Source organism: Coturnix japonica, chromosome 5 (genome assembly GCF_001577835.2).
Source record: "Coturnix japonica isolate 7356 chromosome 5, Coturnix japonica 2.1, whole genome shotgun sequence".
Classification (NCBI taxonomy): domain Eukaryota; kingdom Metazoa; phylum Chordata; class Aves; order Galliformes; family Phasianidae; genus Coturnix; species Coturnix japonica.
In genome coordinates this window covers 47,428,959-47,451,137 of record NC_029520.1, presented here as the reverse complement: position 1 = coordinate 47,451,137, position 22,179 = coordinate 47,428,959, and the positions used below count along the sequence as shown (strand labels likewise).

Here is a 22,179-nt window from a genome sequence, read left to right as displayed (position 1 = left end):
AGCAAGAGCCCCACAGCCCATAGCTGCCCCGGATAACTCTGCTTGTCCCCACATGTCACAGCCTGCAGCTCTCCCTCTAATCTGATCACCCTCTGCATGCTCACCGCTGGCATTTGCTTAATCTTCATTCCTTCACGACCCTCCATCCTTGTTCTTTCAAAGGGAGAGCAATCACCTCTGCCCTCCAGGTATGCAGATACCCCACTCCGACCAGACTGCAGGCTTCTGCTGTGCTTTGTCCTGATTTCAGCAAGAATAAGGCGAGCCTGGCAGCTCAGAAAATGAAATCCTTGCCACCTCAAGTCATACTTATCGCCAAGGCATTTCTGTCCTTTACCATTGCCTTCCTGTAAGCACCTGCCTGCATGAAATCCCAAGCTTCCCATCAGTGCTGGACACACAACCCCAGCTCCTCTTTATGAGGATGCCAGTGTGTGTTGCAGTGCAGCTCCTTGCTCCTTTAGCACGCTGTGATCTGGATAGGGCCACCCTTGATGATGACCCTAAGCCTCCAGCAGCAGGCAGGCAGAGCAGCCAGCAGCATGACAGCAAGCTGGAAACCCTGCTGGGATGTGTAAAAGCATGAAGCACCTTTGGGTGCCAGACAGAAAGAGCAACTGTGTGTTGGGGATGCTCAGTACTCCTGGTCTGGGGTGTGCTATGGCTGTGTCTCCATGTACCCCTTTTTTGAGGGCCTCATTTGGTGAAGCACTGGCACAGTCTGCCCAGGGAGGTGGTGGGGTCACTGTCCCTGGAGCTGTTCAAGAACTGTGGACATGTGGCACTGAGGGTCATGGTGATCTCTGTGGTCTTTTCCAGCCTTCCTATGATTCTACATGATGCTATGTGAACCAACACTGCCTACCATCTACTGAGGAGCGTGCCTGCTGATCTCCCATTTGTAACAGCACTAATAGCAGTGTGCCACCCCACATCTTCACTGCCACCCCATGCAGGCTTCCCATATCCATTTCACTTACAGAAGGCAATAATTACATGTTTTACAGGGGGAGACACCTGCGGCATTGTTCAGCTCACAGGTTCTGTGCCGCTTTCACAGCCTGAGAGGTACACAAATAGCCTCTTTAATAAGCCCCACGTTCTGTTGGGGTGGGCAGTTGCTATGGTGAGATTTACAGTAAGGTCAATGCACGTGGGCAACTCAGCTCACCAGCTCGCATGTACCCAGGTAGGAGTGAAACACATTGCAAGGCATGGGTGGAGGATGCACAGCATAGTACAGCAGTACTGCGAAGGCACTGAGCAGAGCTGCAGATGGGACCTATCTGGTCCTGCAGCCCTCAGGGCAGACTGATAGCGCATCGCTTCCTCTGCCTGCCGCATCCTCACCACCCAACCAAGGCTCCGGGGCTGTCAAACCGTCAGCTCGGTTTGACAACAAACTCATTTCACATAGATGGTTACATTTAAAGAAAATAAGAGGAAGGGAAAAAAGAAAGCTGTCGAAGCAGGAGAAATCCACAGATGCTTCCTAGAAGTGGGAGCGTTATTTTGCGATCTGGCACCCGTGTTTTAGCAGCCTATAAAAGGTAAAGTTGGTACTACAGCCAGCTACTTGCACCACACGGATAGGAGCTGTGAATGTATTCTGGAAGTAGTGTCACAGAGGACCAGATGGGAAATGAGCAGCACTCATTCTAATTTAACAAAGACAGCTAACCCAGAGCGTGCATTAACATGGAGCATTTTTCGTCTGCCTCCATTCAGAACAGATTCTTGGTACCGTTTTGAAGCGAAGGAAATTGAAGGAATAGTTGCTCTATTGCGAATTACTGCTCTTTCACAACTGGAAAACTTTGACACCAGGAGCTAGGTGTAATATAAGTATAATATGCTTTGTCTGGAAACACATGCAAGGACACAATACACCCCAGGGGCGAGAGTGCAGCCAGCTCCCAGGTTGTCAAAGAATCATAGAATCATAGAATGACATAGATTGGAAAGAACCTTAAAGATCATCAAGTCCCAACCCCCTGCAGTAGACAGGTGTGAGTCCATGTGGGATGGCTGCAGGATTTGGGGCTCTGAGGAATGCTGCTGGCCTGCAGGGAGATAATGCACATGGGAAGCAGTGATGGGGCTGTGTGGGATCAGAAAATACAGTCTGCATCCAAGGCAAGGGCAGGTCCCATCCCTACCACCATGCGCAATGGCTTGTGCACAACCTGCACTTCAGGGACTGAACATGAAGCTTGTTTGGAGGCTATCAGATCCTTGGTGTGCTCATTTTTGGCTCCTTATGGACTGCATTATATGGAACAAGCTCGTTTGAAGGGAGGAACTTGTGTGCACAGGAATCTGGGGGATTTCTTTATGTGTTTAGTAGAGCCTGGATCCTATTTTTAAACAAAGCACTATTTCCATTCCCTCTGTTTTTTCCTCTTAAATATTTAGGAGGGATTAACTACAGAAAACAACCCACATCCTGAGCTGTTTTTCCAACTTGAATTTGGTCTTTCTATTCATTCACTCATTATCGGAACCTCTCTAAACTTCCAACCTCCTTCATGCAGTTCAAATAAATCCCCATTCTACCCCATTACAAAGCCAAACTTTAATAACATTCTGCTCCACAGAGCTCTGCATTTTAAACACAGCCCTTATCTGTGATGGCAGCACAGCTTCAGCTCCTTGCTAATGGGTATCTGCCCCACACCAGAGCACTCTTTGTCAATGGGAAAAGCACAGAGAAACCTGTACCCATTCCTAATGCAGCTCCGGCACTAATCTGGGGATCCCTGCTCCATAACAAGCAGCCAGGGTCACACTACATTACTGTTGTGTTTCCATCTGACCTTGAAAATCTGATCAAAATGCACAGCTCTGGCTGCGAGTTGACACAGTACACAAAATGCTTCTTGCACGATCAGAGCACCTGGTTTAATGTTCTGTTCCCCATGCTTTGCTTTGTAGAAGCACTCAGCACTGCAGGTCTCTGCATTGCTCCTATGAGGTCCCTGCACTGCACCCTATGGGGTCACTGCACTAACACCTTTCTGTAGTGCAGTTCACCATGATTAAGATATATCCGGGCCTGCTGAAGGTGCTGGCAGCCTGTCTGCAAGTGAAGCAAGGTTCGTGCTTTGAGCCTTGCTCATTCGTGGCTTTGAGAGTTTATAAAGCAATACCATACAATGTGAGAGTGTTGCTGAGTGTATGAATGGGGGACCACCATGTCTAGGAACAAAAAGACAGGCTGGAAAAACCTTAACCTGCAATTATGTGTAGTTTGGTGCACCAAACCCCTCACACCGTGCAGCAGTTGTTCCCTGCTCTCAGCCCCTGCAAAGATAAGGTGCAGGTTGTGCCCCATTCATTAGGACTGGAGTGATAGCTTAAAATAGTCCCTAAAATAGCCACCCTTACTGGCTAGAGCAAAGAAAGCAGCATGAATCTTGATAGGCAAGAAAGACTGATCACCTCCATCCAATCTTCCTTCACCCCTCCTCTCCTGGAACAAACACACTTTTTAAAAGGCTTTTAAATAATCTCATGTTCCTTAACAAAATTACAGGAGCAGTTTCCGCCTTTAATAGCACTCTTCTTCTTGATAATCTTGTTTTAGCTACAGTTTGTGATGGGAGAGCACTGGCGGATGAATCATCTGTCACTCCTCTTAGTTGTTTTGCCTGGCTCCAGGAAGGAAGGTTCTAGTTTGGAGCACCGTCCCTTGTTCAGAAGAGGAAGCTCTCATTTCTGCCTGCTTTTAACTAGGAGTGATAAAATTTTTATTTAATGGCTAATCATAGCATATACAGATGAATTGTGACTGTGGACTCTGTTCCAGCACAATGGATGCGGTAGCCCTGGCCCTGAGTCACTTCTTTCAAATGAATTGAGCTGTTTTCTGCATGCAAGAGCATCTGCTGAGCTCCTGAGCACCTCCTTACAGACAGCACTGGGAAGCACCAGCTGCAAGAAAGGCCCAAAGCTGAATCAAAATCCAGGTATTAATAGAGACAAGATCCAGGTATTAATAGAGACACATTATGAAAGGGTTATAAGTGTTTTGTGTCAGGAGATGGATGCCAGGTCTCATTCCTCTGACAGCACATTATCCAAGATAACATCAATGTGAGTGTCTTAGGCTGAACCCAGACTGAGTTTCAAGAAGGCAAACTTCTAACTGCGTCTTGGATAACTTCCCTAAGAACTGTACTTGGGAATTAGCATTAAATTGGCTGTTGGTAGAACCAAGACACCCAGAGTGGGTTTTATTAGCAACAGTCAGACCAGTTCCGGACAGGAAGCAGGAAGGGAAAATTATTTCCCTGAATCAGACACTGGCTACTTTGGTCACGAGTGGCATCAGTTACTTCATACTTCTTTTCCTGGGAATGAATGCACGGCTGGGCAGATGGTATCATCAGGAAGGTTTTGACTTGCTTGAACTTGGGTGAGTATTCCAAGACAAAGGACTGCTGATCAGAACTGGTCTTCAATGCACAAAGCAGCAAGAGCATCTCTGGGATACAAATTAATGCAGTTAGGATCTGTGAGTGCTGGTTTCAAATGCAAACGGGTAAATACAAGCATTGAACGCTTGGGTAGAGGCATATAAACTAGGGGAAATACCATTACTCATAGGATAATCATTGGAGGGATGCTGAAGTGGATGGTGGATCACCTGATGAAAGAACACACACTGGATAAGGATTTCAGTAGAAGAGATTAAAATCTTGATACATAATCAAAATGAGAATTGAGTTTGACTGTAACCAAAGAGAATGAACCACTTATAACATGCAAGAGGAATGCAGCTTGGGTGAGAATGGCCATGAAACAACAGAGTTCACAAGTTGTCAGAAAGGAAGGAAGGAGAACAGCAAAATAAACACAATGGACTTCCAGAAAGCATATTTCAGAAACCTCATAGAACTGATAATCATGAGAAACAAGTCTCAGAGAAAAGGGAATTCAGGAAAGTCGGCAGCAGCTTAAAGAAACAATGGTGGTAAGGACATCAATTCAAACAATTCCAGCAGAGGGGGGAAAGCAACTGTCACAAGATGATGTGCTTAAATCATCACCACTTCACTGATCTCTAACACGTAAAACAGTGTCTTTGGAAAACAGAAACTAAGTTCACACGCCAGTGAATGTAAATGCACAGCCTGAAGGTGTGGTGACCAAAGAGAGAAACAGAGAATCAGCCAGCAGGATCAATGGGACATCAAGAAAACTTCAAATACATTAGCAATGATGTGATGGTTGTGGGAAGAACTACCTGAAAGGGAAGGAGAGGTGGTAGTGAATGATGTAAGGACAGTGGAAGTATTTACCTGCTTTGCTTCAGCCTTCAGTAAAAAGACCCCTTGTTCCAAAATGGTTACCACAGTTAGTGCTGAGTGATGACAGGGAAAGAGCTCAGTCTAGAAAGAAGAGTATGTAGTTGGATTAAATACTGCACTCTTGTCCTGCCCATTGAAGCAATCCCATGATGGTTAGCAGCTCTCTGAGACCTCAGAGAAACACCACAGTACCAGAAGACCAGAAAAGGAAGATGCAAAGCCCTTTAAAAAGGAAGGAGCTGAAGGATGATGCACTTAGCACTGCTGAGGTCTTACCAGAACTCTGCACATTGGATTTAAGGAAACTAAGGAACAATTGTGAAGAGACCAAAGCAGGGCCATAGGAACAACCAAGGGTGTAGAAAATATGATCTACCATCACATGACTGAGAAAACAATTTGTTTCAGTGCAAACATGAGACATCAGGAGGAGGAACAGTAGGGGTCTTCAAGTACAGAATAGGAAGGGAATATGCTGTGCTCAGCATCCACTGCAAACAGGTCAAGAAGTGGGATCGAAGAGCAGCAGTACATACAGCACCATGCATTTCCTAATGGTTAACTGCTAGAACAAGTGATCTCAGCTGAGAATTTCTGTCTGGGGATGGTTTTAAGGAAAGGTCGGATACCCATCTGTTATGCAAGAGGCAGGCACTGTTTGTTCTACTCTGTGGAATAGGATAAACTAGATAATCTCTGGATATCCCTTCTGACCTTATTTTCTGTGATTCACACACCAGGAAAGCCATAGGTAGAGATTTCTGACTTTCTTTTTTTGAGGATGACTGCAATGAACTTTGAGAGTGAAGGGCCAGATGTGGGCACAGCACAGCTCAGTCCATCAGAGAAGTGTCAAACTTAACTGTTTTCCAGAGAATCCACAAAGGCACAAGAAAAGCAGGAACACACTGAGCCTCAGAAGTCAGATCAGCTGAGCTGCCTTTCTGCACTTTTTTCCCCATCGACCTGTTAACAGCTCATGCCCACCCACGTCTTAAAAACTTTGAGCAGGGCTCTGAAATGTGGGAGGTGATCAGCTGGGAGAAACTCAGCAAGTCGGTGCTTTTGTTACATTTCTCCCATTTCATTAATATTGTTGGCCTTTAGAACCAAGCTCCTCAGGCTGAAACCATCCAGCTTCAGGGACCAGATATCACATATGCTTCTGCTGGCAGAAGACCAAGACCCTGAGCAGAAAGCTGGCCACGCAGCAAGGCTGAGATGTTGGGAAGCCACCTTCCTCCTGCTCCAGAGCCCACAGAAACCAGTGCCAGCCCCAGAACTGGAGAAAGGAAAGGGTGTTGCCAAGACCTCAGCTCCTTTCTGGCACAGCTTCCATCAGGCATAGCTTTGCTTGTGGAGCCGGAGCCTGGAAGGCAGACAGATGCAAGCAGCACCTCGTGCCTTCTCCAGCTCATCTTCTCCTGGACTGTGCAGTCAGCTCAACCTAAGGATACTTGCAGGTCTCCGTTGGAAGGTAACTTATGACAACGTCCTTGCAGTTCAAGCCTGCTTGCTTCCATGAAGAGCATGCATATGCGTGTACACACCCGTTAAACACAGTACATGAACCATCCAAATCCAGCAGGACTCTTCAGTCAAAGGAGAAGACACATCTTTGCCCTGCCAAGTCCACAGCAAAGTTCAAAATACCTCACTGCAGCCAAGTTCCGCAAAAGGAGAGAGAAATCCTCCTCTGGATACCCTCTACCTCCCTTCCTCAGGAGCTCTCTCCATTTGTACCATTAGCCCCAGCCCTCCACACAAAGGAGGAAAGAGAGAAATTAATTCTTCACAGCTGGTTCTGTCCTGCAGTGCCTTGCTCTCAGGACAGGCAGCTGTAGCCTCTCTGGCCAGAAAGGGAGGGTTGACTCCTGCCAAGTTTCAGATGGAGAACATCCAAAATCATATTCTTGCATTTAAGTTTCCCAAGCGGATGCATTCTGGCCTGGGTAAGTGAGGTATATGTCCACGTCCACATCCACACACATGCAGATAAACTACATCCCTGTACCTCTGAAGTCTCAAAGGCGAGTGGAGAAACCCTGCCCCGTTCTAACTCCTATGATCCTCCGGGGAGATTTTATGCAAATGATTTAATGAGCATGTTTGGAAAGGATTTGCATACAAGCATCAACTTAACAGAGCGTGAAAGCCAAAATCCTGGCTCAGAGAGCTGAGAGCAAGGAGGTACGGGGTGCAGGAATCCCACCCTGCACGGAGCCATGGTGAGCTGGTCCTCCCCGGCCATAGGGGCCCATGTTCTCCAGCCACATCCCCAGTGCAGGGTGTGGAACTGCAGCCTCGAGCTTAAAGTCAGGCATGAGATTCCTCAGCCCTTCTTCAACTTTTTCCCTGTGCACAAGTCCCTAGTCACAGAATGGCTTACGTTGGAAGGGACCTTAAAGATCACTGTGGGCTGGTTGCCACCCACTAGTTCCCACTTGCAGTTTAAGGAGGAAGAGGGCAATGGGAAGGGATCTCTAAGTTTTTGAGCTCAGTAACCCTTGTTTTGGTAGAAGGGAGAAGAGTGCCTTGAACTTGTGCTGGACATGGGGAAACTGTGTTGATCTGCACAGAGCAGCACACAGGTGGGATGTTGTCCCAGGTGTGGTGCAAGGGATGGATCACTCAGCTCCCTTCCAATTCACTTTGTGGTCCAGCACCTGGACTTGTCTGAAAGCTCAAAGTTCATATAATGAGAAATATTCTTGCTGTTTTTTCTTCAGAGCATCTCTGTGCATAACTACAGTGAAGCAGCTTCATGTGCCTACAGAAGAGTGAAAGTCCACAGCACTTGAACAATGGAGTTGGACTCGATGGTCCTTATGGGTCCCTTCCAACTTGGGTTTTCTATGATTCTCTGTCAATGTTATTAAGCTTAGTGAAAGAACAGGCTGAAAATGGGGCTGTAGCACCAAAAAGAATGAACATTTCCCTATACAGAAAGAGAGGAAGCATGGAAATAGCTGCTCCCTGCTCCTGTGAAAGCAGGTTACAGCAAGAAAAGGCATTTTAAATGGCACCAGAGTTTTTGAGTACTGTCGAATATTTACAAAGGCAAAAGCAAAGCACAAAAAGACCACTCAGTGTGCTCGAGGTAACAAAGCAATCGTGAGATGCAGCAGGTAACCGAGCTGGGTCTGTGGAGCCCGAGCATCTGCTGTAACTCCTGGATCATCTTTCTTCTGTATTGCATTTGCTCAGCGTGGTGATAAAAATATGTCTTCCTCCAGAGGCAGATTGACCGCGTAATGCTGAGCGCAGATGATGAGGTTTTGCGTTTGTTTATGATGATACACACAAACAAAATACCTGTCTTGCAAAATAGTTTGGCTGCCGTCCACGGCAAAATAACCATTAGGCAGAAAGCGAGCCTAAAGAGCTCCTTCCCTTCAGCCACCAGAACAAAGTAATTAAAAGCCACATGGCATCCGCCTGTCCACTTGGCAGCGGTGCTGTGGGTAGGGCTATGGGCACAGCAGAGCTGATCAGCAAAAGGTGGCAACTTGGAAACATCCCATCAAACCTACATGTGTTCCCCTCCACCCCCCCACGCCTCCTTCTACATGCAGTTATCCCAGAGGGGATCTTCAGCAGAACGCAGTTGTGTTGGGAGGCACCGTTTCAAAGAGAGGACGCACGACATAAAAGCAATATTTGCTGCTCCACTTCAGAGAGCTCCTGTTTGAGTTCAGGAGGGATAAGAGGGAAAGTCGGGGCCACTGCTGGGGAGCAGGCGAGGTGAGCGTGGGTGGCAGTGGGGTGGGCTCAGGACGGGGGTGAGAGCAACCAGCAGCAGTGCACTGAGCCACGGGTGGGAAAGGAGAGTCAGGTCTATAGGTGGGGAGCAGGAAGGAGAAGGGAGAAGGCAAACAAGAGGACTGGGGCTCGTGGCTCGCCAGCTGGCACACAGCGAGCAGCTGCTGCTGTGTCAGCCCGGCCGAGGGCTGCAGCTGCAAGCTGGCCTTGAATAGCGTAGCAGCAGCATGCCGGCTGGCTGCTGGACGGACAGGAGCTCAATGGGCAGGGGGGTCTGCGAAAGGTTTGGGAGCAGGAGAACACGACAGCCCTTTGATTTTGGAGCTGTTTGTTCTGCAGTTGTCCACTCTGGTGGACGAGCGGTGCTCCAGAGTTAAAATGGGGAAAGGAGGAGGGAGAGAAGCAGAAGGGAAAGTGAGGTCTTGAGCGCAGAGCTGGGCTTTGAGAGCGTGTCTGCAGCGTGCAGTTGTCTGGATGTACGGCTTTCATAGTTGTCAGCAGGGATCAGAGTCACAGGGTGCTTAAAGCAGGGGGGAAATCTCTGCATGCTCACCGAGTGCCTGAGCCACCGCTGGAGGAGGGCAGGAGCCCAGCACCGGCCATCTGCTCCTGCACCGTGTGCTGCAATGTTCCCAGTGAGCCTGGGGCTCCCAGCAGCCCTGAGGCTTGACACGAGTGTGAGTGCTACAGCACAGCCAGGCTGCTCCCACCCCATGCACTGCTGTCACCAACCTAATTCCATGTACACACAGCACCTGCACACCTCCACAGCTGTGGGTGATCCCACCCTGTGCAGCCTTCTGCAGCTATACACAAGCTATGTGTACTCCTGCAGTCGTGTGGGTGCACCCACCCCAAGCACTCCTCCATCCTTGTGTGTGCACCCTGTGTGCTTCTACATGAGTGTGAGCACACATTTCCCATGTGTTCCCCTATGGCCAAAGGTGCACCCACCCTGCGTGCTCCCTCACATCAGGGTGAAAAAGCATTTTGCACACAAACACCAGCACATGGACAAGTGTGCATCATGCAGGATGCACATAGGGCTCCCCCATAGGGTTCCCCATGGCTACAAATGCAGGCAGGTGGGGTGCGTATAAGATTGTGCTGTCCATGCTTTCACACTAAGTGAATGTGGAACACTCTGCCTACTCCTCCATACACCCCACCTGCCTGCACAGCAGTGTGTGGAGCAGGAGCTGAGTGTGCTGCCCCACGGCCACGCACACACCCCATCTCCTTGCACACGAGCGTGATCACACGCACCCCGATCACTCCCCCACGACCCCGCAGTGAGCCCCGCATCCTGCGGGGCACATCACATCACAGCACACACACAGGGAGGAGTTCCCCACCCCCGCCTCCCTCCCTTTAAGAGCCGCCGCTCGCCCGGCTCTGGCCCCACCCGCTGGGGCCGCGGGGCCGGGCCGTCCCCCCTCATTAATATGAAGGCGGCGGCGGCCGCAGCGGCGAATGGGTAATGAAGCTGTCACTCCGGCACCTACTTGTTGGCCGTCCGCGGAGCTGAGGCGCATAGAGGGCGAGAGGAGCCCGCGGGAGGGGAGCGGCGGCGGAGGAGCGCTCCGGGCGGCCCCGCCGGCAGCCCATGCCCTGCGGCCCCCCCGCCGCCCATGCCGCCAGCTGCGGGCTCGGCGGGCTGCACTGAGGCGGCCGCGCGGAGCTGCAGCCATGCGGCCCCCGGCCCCCCTCGGCCCCGCGCTGCTGCTGCTGCTCTTAGCCGCCAGCGTGCAGGTAATGGGGGCTCTGCCCCGTTTTTCTTCACCCCCCCCTCGTTTACCCCCCCACCCCCCTTCGCTTTAGCCGAGCCCCGTTCTCCCTTCGTCTCTTTTATTTTTAGGTGTCCCGCGGCACGGGCTATTTCGAGCTGCAGCTTAACTCGGTGCGGAATGTCAACGGGGAGCTGTTCAACGGGGAATGCTGCGACGGCACACGGAACCCCACGGAACGGGACTGCGGTCGGGACGAGTGCGATACGTACGTGAAGGTGTGTCTCAAGGAGTACCAGGCCAAGATCTCCCCGGGGGGACCCTGCAGCTACGGCTCCGGCTCCACCCCGGTGCTCGGAGGGAATATTTTGTATCTGAACGGCGATAAATACCATCCCCGAGGCAGGAGCCCCGAGACGGGTCGGATCGTCATCCCGTTCCAGTACGCCTGGCCGGTAGGTGCCCCGTCCGTTCGGCTGCGTTGTGTCCGGGCGTTGTTTTAATGCTGTTTTAATGGCATTCTTTAATCTCGAGGCGGGTGGGAGCCGCGCAACAGGTCGCGGTGCCCGGAGAAGCCACCGCGGTGCTGCGCGCTTTACGGGAGCCCACATTGCACCGCGGGTGTAGCTCAGAGCCGCCTCAGTGCGGAAACGTTGCATAGAGAGGGATAAAAAAGATAAAAAAGACGGTAATTAAACGCCTCGCTTTAATTTCTCCGCGTTAATTATGCGGGAGGTGGCGGAGCGCAGCGCGCTGTGTGCCCAGCAGGGGGCGCTATGAGTCGCGGCGCAGGTGGGTGGGAGGGGCAACGCGCGGCGCCGCCGGCGGGTGCGCGCAGGGAGGAGGGCGGCACCTCAGCACCTGTGTGTGCAGGGAGGCCGGGTGCCCTTAATATCGATATCCCGGTTGTGCAGCTCCCCATCAGCCTTCTAAAGTTCTTATGACATCGCTATCCCGGTTATCACACACCTCAGGAGCCCCTGTTGGGGGCTCTGCTTGAGTGAAACTGAATAAATGTGGGTGAATGATGAACGTCTCTGCGTGGTCACTCGTGTTCTTGATCACCTTTGTTTCAATGCCCGTTGAAATGGGGTTGCTGTTAATGGATGTAGTCGGTGCTGTACAAACAGGATGTTTGGGGCTGTTCTCTAAGTGAAGATTGAGAGAAAAATGAGTGTTGTGGCTCCTCTTTGTTGGCCATGTCACGCAGGCTTGGTGAAATCATAGACTTATGAGATCTGGGTGACATTAGTACCTCTAACTTTATCTGCATGAAGAAGTACAGGTACTTCTAATTTGCCAGTGTCTGGTAGTGCTGTGTGAAATCAGGAGGACAGCTGGATAATCCCAAGCCCAGCTGCCTTTGTTTGACTCCTTGTTGGAATAAGCACATCCCTACCTTGCAGCTGTGGGATAGGGTTGTTCTGTGCTCATTCAGTCCTGAGAGCACAAGCTTCCTGCCCCATGTCTCACAGGTAGATCGCTGTGATACCACGTCTGCTGTTGCTTCTTGTACAGGAGTTGATGACTTTGATGTCTGTAGCTCCACTGTTTCTTTGCAGCTGTTGCAGAGCAGCCTGTCATTTATTTAAGCAGTGCCACTGCAGTCTGGTGGGTGGCTGGCTGATTTCTGGAAGGTTTACTGAACCTTCTCCCTGCCCACCATTGATGCTAAAAATAAGCTGTGGAGTAGTTGTACGTCTTAAAGCAGTCCGTGTATCGCTGTCTGCAGATGCACTTAAGTCCCTCTGTGTTGTAGTTTCATCTCGAATTATGGGTGCTCACTTGGATGCTGTGCTCCCCATCCGTCACAACTGTACATAAACTGTATAGACTGTGCAAATAGATGCTTAAAGGTGATGCTTTTTAACAACTTTGTTATTTTTAAGTGGTTTTTTCCTGGGTGAAGTTTCAACTTTTGAGGTGATTTCAAGATGATTCTTATCTCTGTACCCAAACGAGGGAAAAATCAAACCAGTGTAAAGGTCTTTTCACTTGTGGAACAAGTTTTAGTGCATGGAAGGACTCGGTATAGACTGGATTTGTAAGGCTGGGAAATGCAGTCCTGATGGAAGGCAGCATTTAGCCTGTGTGGATTTCTTACTGAGACCCATCTGGATGATAGCTCCAAGGATACGGATAGATATGAATGTATAAATCACTTGAGGGAGAGTCATATGAAGTATTTTTTTTGCCTTTTTGCTGTTTTGTTATTTTAAATTGGATATATTGAAAGTTTTACTGTTAAAGGGAAGATTTTGCTCTTAAAGAGCACCCTTCTCTTCTGTAAAGCTGCAGCACCAGACTTCAGTGACTTCTACTCTTCAGCACAAAGAAGGTTATCCCGCTTATTCTGATTTCCTGTCGTCTTTAGTATCATTAGTCTGATCTCTGATTTGCAAGAGGAGCTTGGGATATTGCCAAAAAGTTCTTAAAATTGCTACCTTGGGATACATCATCCCCAGAAATCTGGCAGTGGGAGAGGCTGACGAACAGCTAGAACAATACAGCTGTCTTCTGCACCCACCTACCTCACATTTCTTTTGCCTCCTGCTGTAAAACGTGCAGCTTAATGCTCTTTTTGAGGTCGTTAACAAACAGATGATGCAATTACAGTTCGTGTGATTTTTTTTAAAATAATAAAATAAGGTTCTAAATAGCTTTGAGGAATAAATTCTGGCCACTCGAACAGCTTAGGTTTGTTAAGCATTTTTATGGCACAAAGCTGTTTGTTCAGACACTGAAGCTTCAAGTGCTTTGTCCTATCCGAGTCAGAGAAAGCCTACAGAGCAGTAGTTACCATTAATGGGATAGCAGCAGGGTTTTAGCTTTGGGTTTGGAAAGGGAGGGGTTACTTGGCCTGCTGTTTTTGAAGCTGTTTGAAAGGTAAAGAAGTTCTCTTGGATGTATCACACAGAACAATTCTTCATAATCTTTGCAAGATGGCGTGAAGCAGAGTTTGTGTGTGGTTTTTTTCTCTCCACCCTGTTCCTTCCCTCAGGGAATCTGCAGCTTTTCCTGCGCTTTAAGTGTTGGTATGGCGTTCATTACTTCAGTTAATTAGTCATATAGAGGAATTGTTCTGACTAGTCACGGCTGTTGAAATCATATATAACAGCATGCATAATTATCTCCTCTCAGCCCCTCTGTTGATGCTCTGGTGTGACTGATGGTGCAGTGTATGTATGAGTACTCTGTGCAGGTGAACTACAGAGTTTGGGGTCTTGGAAATAAGAACCAGGAGGAAATCAATCCGTTTCACTTCTTTCTCCTTATTACTTATCGGGTGCTCAGCTTTTGAGCTTTGTATGTGTCTAAGTACGGACTCCTCAGTGTTCAGCAGGTCCTTGCTGCTTGCTCTCTAAGTGTCCCTTCCCCATTAAAGCGTGGGCAGCTCATTTGATCTATTTATATTCTTGGAACTCAAGCTTTTCCTATTGGAAGTGTAGATAGATAGCATCTATCTCTAACGTTCTGAAGTACTATTATTACAGTTATTAACTTTCAGGTAGTTGAAAATAAGATGTACATTTAATATCCAGACTGTGTGGATTTCATCTGTGTGCAGTCCACGTGTGAGTCTCATCCAGATGCCTGGAAGTGTTCAGCCTTGAGCTAAAACATAAACCCAGCATATGAACCACGGACAACATAAAGCTGTTGAAAGGATAACTTGGCTGCAGCAGTAAATGCTGGATTTCTTAGAAAGCAACTGTACCCCCCTCTCCTGCCAAGACCCAAGCAGGAATACTTGACCTTAGAGCTTTTATTACCTAATGGGTGCAGTGCTCTGGCATTTTCAGATGGCGTAAACTTGGGCATAGTCCTCTGCATCAAGCTCTCTTCATCGTTGTAATTTGCAGACTTGTGTACGTTGTGAAGGCAATTAGGCCCTCGAAGGTATTTAGCCTTGAAGTACGTTATCTTGATCCTTGGTGCCCACAGGGAACTAGATAGACAAGCACGCTTCCTACAGTCAGGCTATTTTTGTTTGGCTGGTAGAGCTGCAACTGGTCTACCTTCTGCCTTAACACAGACATCACTTTTCAAGATGAGGATCTTGAGGCTTCGTAATGAAAACATCCTGGATTAGGTTACTGTATGCTCCCTGGTAGGGTAAACGTACATTCTGTCACCTCGGATGGTGATCTGTCACGTCAGACGTGCTCAAATTAGGCAGGTTAAAGCTAGACCGTTGAGCATTCAAAAGGGTTCTTGTGTGCAGTTGTACCAGTGAAACATAATGGATGCTTTTATCATGAAGATCAGAAGTTCAAGTGAAGCATCAAGCCATGCTCAGTGTGCTTTGCCTCTAAATAATTGTCCTGTGCTCTACTGAAACTTAAAATACAGCACCTGTAGACTCAGCCTTAAGGAATACCCAAGGGCAGGAAATAAGCAAGAGCATCACCTTATACTAAGCATAAAAATCTGTCTGGTATAGTGTGTGATTCATGTGCTGTATAGCCACCTGTTAGCAGAGGAAGTCAGCTTCTGCAGGAGAAAATAATGCTTTAGGAAGCTGTATATATTGATGGACTGCATAAATGTTTGATGTCTTATCTGCCAGCAGCCTACCTCTTTTCCCTAATGGAAGTCTAAGCTGAAAACACTGGTCTTTCTTTTTAATATTCAACTCTTTTTTTTCCATCCCTGAGCTTGCAGGTTATTGACTGCCAGATTGGCTTGTTGGTAGATGTGGGACTGCCCTGGTAACTGGCACGGCAAGCTGTTTCTTGTGTTTACAAAAGCACCTGCAGCCCTTGCATGCATAAAGCCATTCCCTGCCCCTTGTGTGGCTCAGGGACAAACAACACACTGCACTGGACTTTCTCGATCTCTGTGCCCTCAGTCTTGGAAAAGCAGGGCAGGGAATCACAAGCTTTCACCTGCCTCATACTCTATATGCCTTAAAACCTTTTTGATCAGAAGAAGAGTATGTTGAGGGGGTGATTTATTACATTAAAAATATCCTTTCAGTTTTGGGTTATGCAAATGCAGAGTAACTTGCAGGTTTTGCCATGTTCCATTTGAATTGAGGATGATCTGGTTATAGAGACTCGGTTTAGCAGTGCTGAGTAGTAGCAAGTCCACTTGATTTCAATAGCAGCTGCAGGTGTCACCTCTAAAAAAGAATCAAGGCCTTAATGGTGGGCACTTCAGAACCACTCTTTGAAAAAGGGATTTATTATTGGCCTGCTGTCTGTGCCAGCAACTATTTGCAGCTTGCCTGAAATAGAAAGCCTAAAGACTTAAGTTTCATGTAACCGTAGAAAATCTTATCTTCTAATTTGAAGTAGAAATGTTCGTTGCACTCTTAATCCTTCATACACTGCTGTTATTGAATCTAGAATTTCTTACATGTTTGGAATAAATGTGCCTTAGAGGACGGTGTTTTATTAACTGCTTAAGCCTTTGTACCTTAAAGTTGTAGAGGAAGTTTTGAACATCATGGAGATGACCAAAAAGGAAAGAACTCTTCTTTTATACTCCTTGAAACCTTCAATAGGTCAACACTTGCTTATTTATTAGAAAAACTGAGGCTAATCTTTAAACTTTCAGGCAGGTAACTTTCCCTCCAAGACATTGCATGGTACGCTCACACTTCTTGCCAACTTTCTAATCTTTATTCCATCCAGTTTCTTAGTGATACACTGTGCTCTTAGGCACACAGTGTGGGCATCGTGTCTCTGAAAGCAACAAAGGTGTTAAGCAGTTGGGGTTACCTTTTGTTAGAGCATGTGAGGTAGAGAAGGAGGCAAGATAGAAACTGAGCATGTTCCATCCACCGCAACATGATGGAAGCTTTGTAGCGCTGGTTTGAGCTGTTTGAAGATGTTCCAACTACTGTTTTCTCACAAAAAATAAACCAAGCCCAAGAAACAACCCACCAGCCTGTGTATGAAAGATCTGTGATAGACATGAGAGCATGTAGCTTTCATCTGAAATGATGTGGTTCATCTTTAACATGGCGGTTGGGGTAAAACCATAATTGGATGCGTTTATATCAGGCTCGTGATATTTGGCCTATTTGAGCCGTGGTCCCATGGTGTTGTAGGCTGTGATCCTGTGAAGTTCAAGGAAATCTGTTGGTCTAGATGTTGAGAAGCCATGTATTGTTACATTTAACTTCTGAGGTTGATGCTTCTCCTTTTGTATGCAATGCACAAATGCAGCTCATCTTGAGTTTAAATTGCTATTAAGAGTTCACTGGCTGCCAGCACAGAAGCTATGAAAAATCGAGCTTCTGTCAAGCCATAAATGATGCGAAACAATTACTTTTCATGGATGTACAAAGTGCCAAAAATGGTTTAGTTCAGTTTTAATTTGCTTGTCATTAATGAGTTGCCACACATTCTTTTTTGTACTGTGAGATTGTTTACCTTGCACACCACCTGCCTTACATACAGTGACTTATTTTTTTTGCCTTTCAAAATGACTTTCATTTGTTGGTGTCTGGCTGAGCAGCACCATGTAGGTGAGAGGCACCGTGCAGGTGAGATGGGTGGAATTTACCTGTTCAGTTTAATCTCACTCCTTCACTTGTTTTTCCTGTATGCGTTGGTTTGTGTAAGCTCTGGAATACACGCTGTGAACATACTTTAGAAACTAAGTTCATAAACCAGCTGTGATCACATCATACACTTAGTCATCTGCAGAAGCTTTAAATTACTCCATGCCTGAAAGCTTCCCTCTCTTTTCTGAAAACAAGATCAATGTTTTGTCAACTCTGTGTGGGTCCTATTTGCATTGCTTGCTGCCCTTAGAGCTGTTCAACCTACTGAAGGGGGAGGGTCACATTACTGCTGGCACACGGGTTGACTTTCCCTTGGATTACTGCAGTTCCATATGTTGGTATCCACTGAGCTGGAAGAAGCTGTGAGTGGTGGCTTGAAAGCAGAGTGACTTGCTGGAAGAATGAATGAGGGTGTTTTGGTCGTGCTTCTGGCCCATTAGTGCTAAGTGAGATACTAAAGGATGGCTGCTGCTGCTGCTCCTTGACAGTAATGCTACTATTCTCTTCTTCTTCAGCATTCAGATAGTCTTTGTCAGGCTTGTGGCCAGAAAGCTGCTTTGGCTCCTGGTTAGTGTGTACTTGAATTTGGTCGGCCTTTTGCCAGTGCTGGCTGCTGTTATCAACTTGGTGGCTTCGGGATGGTGTGTTTAGCCATCCTGTGAGAGGTGACATTATGGCCACCTGCCATGTGCCCTGGCTGCTGTCACAGACTGGGTAGCAGGTGAGTGTGTCACCTGTGCTGCATCATGCTGTGCACCTGCAGAGCTACCACCTGTGTGGGGTGGTGGGATTGTCCTGCAGCTACTGCCTTCCTCTGCTGTATGCCCAGGCACAGAGCTGCAGGAGCACATAGGGCTGTGTGGGTGTCTTTTCTAGGTCATCTCAAGCCAGAGGAGTGACCAAGTCAAGGGCTTTAGGTGCCTTTGCTTGCTATGTAAGGGAAAAAAGAACAACCTGTATATAAAACCTAGCAAGCAGATGGTGACTATCATGTATGTGTTGATATGGAGCAGTGGAGCTAGTCTAGGACAGAACAATTAAGTCACTGTTTTAGATTACTCAGGTGCCTTTTGGCTCTGGTGGTCTGGGTTCTGTTCAGTGATGTGCAAAGCAATAGGTGCATCTCATCATCTCCAGGAACTTAGATACAGATTCACACTGAGATGAATGCTTGCTGTTAACCTGATCTGTCTGCTATTGCTTTAGGTACTGATCTTATTTCTTATAACTATCTTCAGAGAATGGTTTACTACTATAAAACATTGTGTAATAGCTGAGTATTGCTTGTGCTTATTTACTAAACTCCATCTCCAAGGTGATTTTTAAGAATGGTAATTAGCTGTTACTGTGTAGGAAGAGGAGGAAAACTGACTTCTACAGACTCGTGTTTTGGATATGGACTAAAAGTTAAAAAGTGTATCTTGCTGGAAATCTTGATAGTTAAGTGCTAAGAGGAACTTGGCTAAAAACAAAGTGTGGATTTTATCTGTGGTTGAAATTGGTGTGCTCCTCAGCAGTTAGAATGCTGCATTAGATGGAAGGGGCATGGCACTTCAAGGCTGAATGGCAATCTTAGTCTTACTTGATTAGAGCTTGCAGAGGTTGCTAAGAAACAGCCTAATAGTCCTTGAGTAACCAATTATGTGCCCCTTGGACAGATGCACAGGTGCTCATTCTCTAAAGTTTTTTTTTTTAAATCTGAGATAAGACTGGAGTATTAGTACATAAACTGCAATCTGTTTACATCCTGCTTCAGGCTGATTGTATGTATCTTGTTCCCAGCAGGATGTGTTCTGGTGGCTTTTATTCAGTACATTATTATTTATTATTATTACACTTAAATGTTTCTTGCGATGCATCTTTGATTTCCAAATAGTGCATTAGTTTTCTAATCTGTTGTGCTTTCTAGTTCTCTGAACGCAGCAGTTTAACTAACTGAGCATCTGATACTTGAATTGGATGGACTTTACACTTCCAGGCTTTTAATAAGGTGACAGTCTCGATACTGGTGCAGTATCTTATTAGTAGAAAATGCTGTATCAGGTTGAGCAACTTCCAGTACTCACGGAACAGTACACATAAATGGTAGTGAAATACTGCATGAGCTGGCTGTTAACTCAGTGTTTTAAATGTGATATTTTGGTCTTTTCTGGGTGTGTAGTTCTATTCACTGATGTTTCAGCTTAACCAGTTTGAAGCTGTTAATGTAAAACAGTCTGTTTTTAAAGCTTAAGGTCCTGGATTCTAGCTGGAGAACTTAAGCTCTATTCAGGGAGCTGGTTGATCTTGGAAGGCTTGACTGACATGTGCTTCAGACAGGGAGCTGAGGAATACATGAGCAGATTAGTTATTGATCTAGTCCAATAAAGACTTCACTAGGAGTTAAGCAGGGTGTGCAGCTCTGGGTACCAATTGCTGTTCTTTCTGTTGGCTAAAGACAGTTCTAACAGTATTGGTCGAGTAACTTGTGCTGCTGCCTTGTAGTTTTTTGGGAGGTGGTTCCTTGCTCTTGTGCTGTGCATTAAGATTTTGTGTGTGTGTTTTTAGTAGTTCTACTTCTCTATGGTGTTAAAACCAGTTTGACTTTCTGTATATTATGAGTCCTCGCTGTAACTGGCTGCATGCTATTGAAGTCTAGAAGTCAGACCATGTTTACTTGATGACAAATGTTGAAGACCAAGTATAGCCCTTGTTTATGGTTGTTTGTCTATACAACAATGAAGTGATAGCATCTCCTGTATTGTATATAAACTGCTCTTTAAACCATATATTTATATATAGGCACAAAATGTTGTTGTATTGTATTCACTTGTTGAAGACCTATGTAGAACTGAATATTGTTCCCTGGTAGATCCATTCAGACCAATGCTTTCTTCTATTAGAGGGCGGGAAAGGGATGGAAGTAGATGGATGGAACTTAGGTTTGTGTACTGAATACTTCAGATACTTAAAGTCCTGCAGTATTTTCTGATGTAGAGCAAATGTAAGGTAAATAAAATGAACTGGCAGGGGTTTGTCTGACTTATGACAGCCTTATACCAGTGTTAATTTGCATGCCCCTAAGTTCTTAGGATGGATGCTCAAGTTGTGATAGTCTGCAAGACTTCAGTTTGCCAAGGAATCTGGAGAAGGTAGAGCAGAAATGCTAAAGAGGTTGAGAAGTATTCACTTTACAGGTCTTCCTGACTTGTGAATCTGGGCTCTGATGCTGTTTTGTTACTCTGGATTTGATAGACTTGAGGTTAGCATATATTCATGTAGTATCTTGGAATTGTAGACCTCATATACTGGTGTATGCTGTATCAATTTGCTGCTGTAAGCAGTTAATTTTTAATAGTAATTAAATACAGCATAGTGATTGGTGAGGAAAATGTGATTAAGATTTACTGTAGCTACAAAGTACTGTTCAGATGATTCCACATTGCTACTAAATAAACAAGTATTTGGTTTTGGGAGCATGTTTATATACACTTTTCTGGACAGTGGTGCTGCCATGTATGCTTGTCTATGTACAGCATTCCTGTTAAATCCTTTGTTCAAATCCATTGTGTGCATTGGTCTCTGAAAAGATTTGTTCCTCTTGTAGTGGTAGCTTGTCTGGTCAGCCTATTTCCATATGTTTATGGAGAGCAGTGAAATGAAGGTAGAGCGTTGGTTATGTCTGCAGTGTCCTGGTGCTGAGGTGGTTGTAAGGTGAGCAACTACCTATGAAATGGATGTTAAGGTCTTTCAATTCAGCTGTTGCTAGCAAAATCTTTGCTTATCTATGCTTGTTTTTCATACATATCTGGTATTACTCACTTAGCTTTAGCTTTAATGAGACTCAGTTGGGTTCAATGGTGAGAAAGTTGAGAAGGGCTTAGAAACACTGCCTTCAGCTCAGTGCTTCTGTAGGAATAGAGGTTGAGTATGGGCCTCTCTGCTTCCTGGGGCAAGACATCCATGCTCATTAGGTTGAGCCAGTTTTGTGGGCACCCGCCTTTTCAAAAACAAAGGAAAAGATGGTGGTGCTACCAACAGCTAATGTTATTTAAAAGGGTTGCGATTAAAATACTCTTTATTCTTAGGAACTTTACATGTATGGAACTTAAGGGCATATCTATCCTTTCTATATTCACCTACCTTCTTGGTATGTGTATTTGCAATACAAAAGGGTGCATGCAGGTGTTCTGTGTTTAGAACAATAATTAAAGTATGTTATTACATAGTTGCTTTAATTCCCTCTTGACTTCAAGTTGAAATTATAATGATGTAAGGCTTGAAGTGCCCAGAGGACACTAATATCCACACTGCAGAGGGGAGGGAAGAGCAGGATTAATTACTAGTTCATCTTTTGAATTCGAAGCGTTAGCATAAAACAAGGCTTGCATCAACCTTTAATTGGTCTTCGTGGTTGTTACATACACATCAAAAGAGGTGATCTAGGTACATTTTCATTAATGTAACAAGAAAGCGTACCTATAATGGACTTAATTTATCTTGGGCTTCTTCCAAAGCTTTACGAAAGGAATAGGGCATGGATACTTGGTTAGCATCAAGTATGCCACCTTCAAAGGTGGTAGCGAGGCTAAAAGCCTCATTCTGGGTCTAATAAAATGATATTATGATGATGCCTATCTGACTGCAGTGTCTTGCATTTGTATGTGCCTTTCTAAAAGGCTTTCTTTTTTTTCCTGTTCTCTTATTTCATTGATACTTCCTTCTGTTATTTGCTATTGGATTAACTCGGTGGATTTCTGGAAATTCCCAGTGCTGGCTTCAGATGTGGTAGAGAAGACAATATCTTAATAGCCTTGAAGTTGTGAGACTATTTAAGGTGTAAATAGCTTTCATGTAAAAGGCAAATATATATTGAAACTTA

General features: G+C 46.1%; 1 protein-coding gene and 1 long non-coding RNA gene across 3 annotated transcripts in view; both read left to right on the top strand.

Moving 5' to 3' along the window:
• Positions 1 to 1,134: 1,134 nt before the first annotated feature.
• Positions 1,135 to 9,117, top strand: LOC116653539. Its single transcript, XR_004307597.1, has 3 exons — positions 1,135 to 1,189; positions 3,809 to 3,968; positions 8,042 to 9,117. It is a non-coding gene; the product is annotated as an uncharacterized LOC116653539 (long non-coding RNA).
• Positions 9,118 to 10,532: 1,415 nt separating this feature from the next.
• The window catches only part of JAG2 (jagged canonical Notch ligand 2), a 55,291-nt gene continuing 43,644 nt past the window's right edge, over positions 10,533 to 22,179 (top strand). For both annotated transcript variants that reach the window (XM_015865666.1, XM_015865665.1), the window contains exons 1-2: positions 10,533 to 10,826; positions 10,933 to 11,256. In XM_015865666.1, the coding sequence (XP_015721152.1) occupies positions 10,548 to 10,826; positions 10,933 to 11,256 (603 nt within the window). In that variant the 5' untranslated portion in view covers positions 10,533 to 10,547. The remainder of the gene's footprint in view (positions 10,827 to 10,932; positions 11,257 to 22,179) is intronic.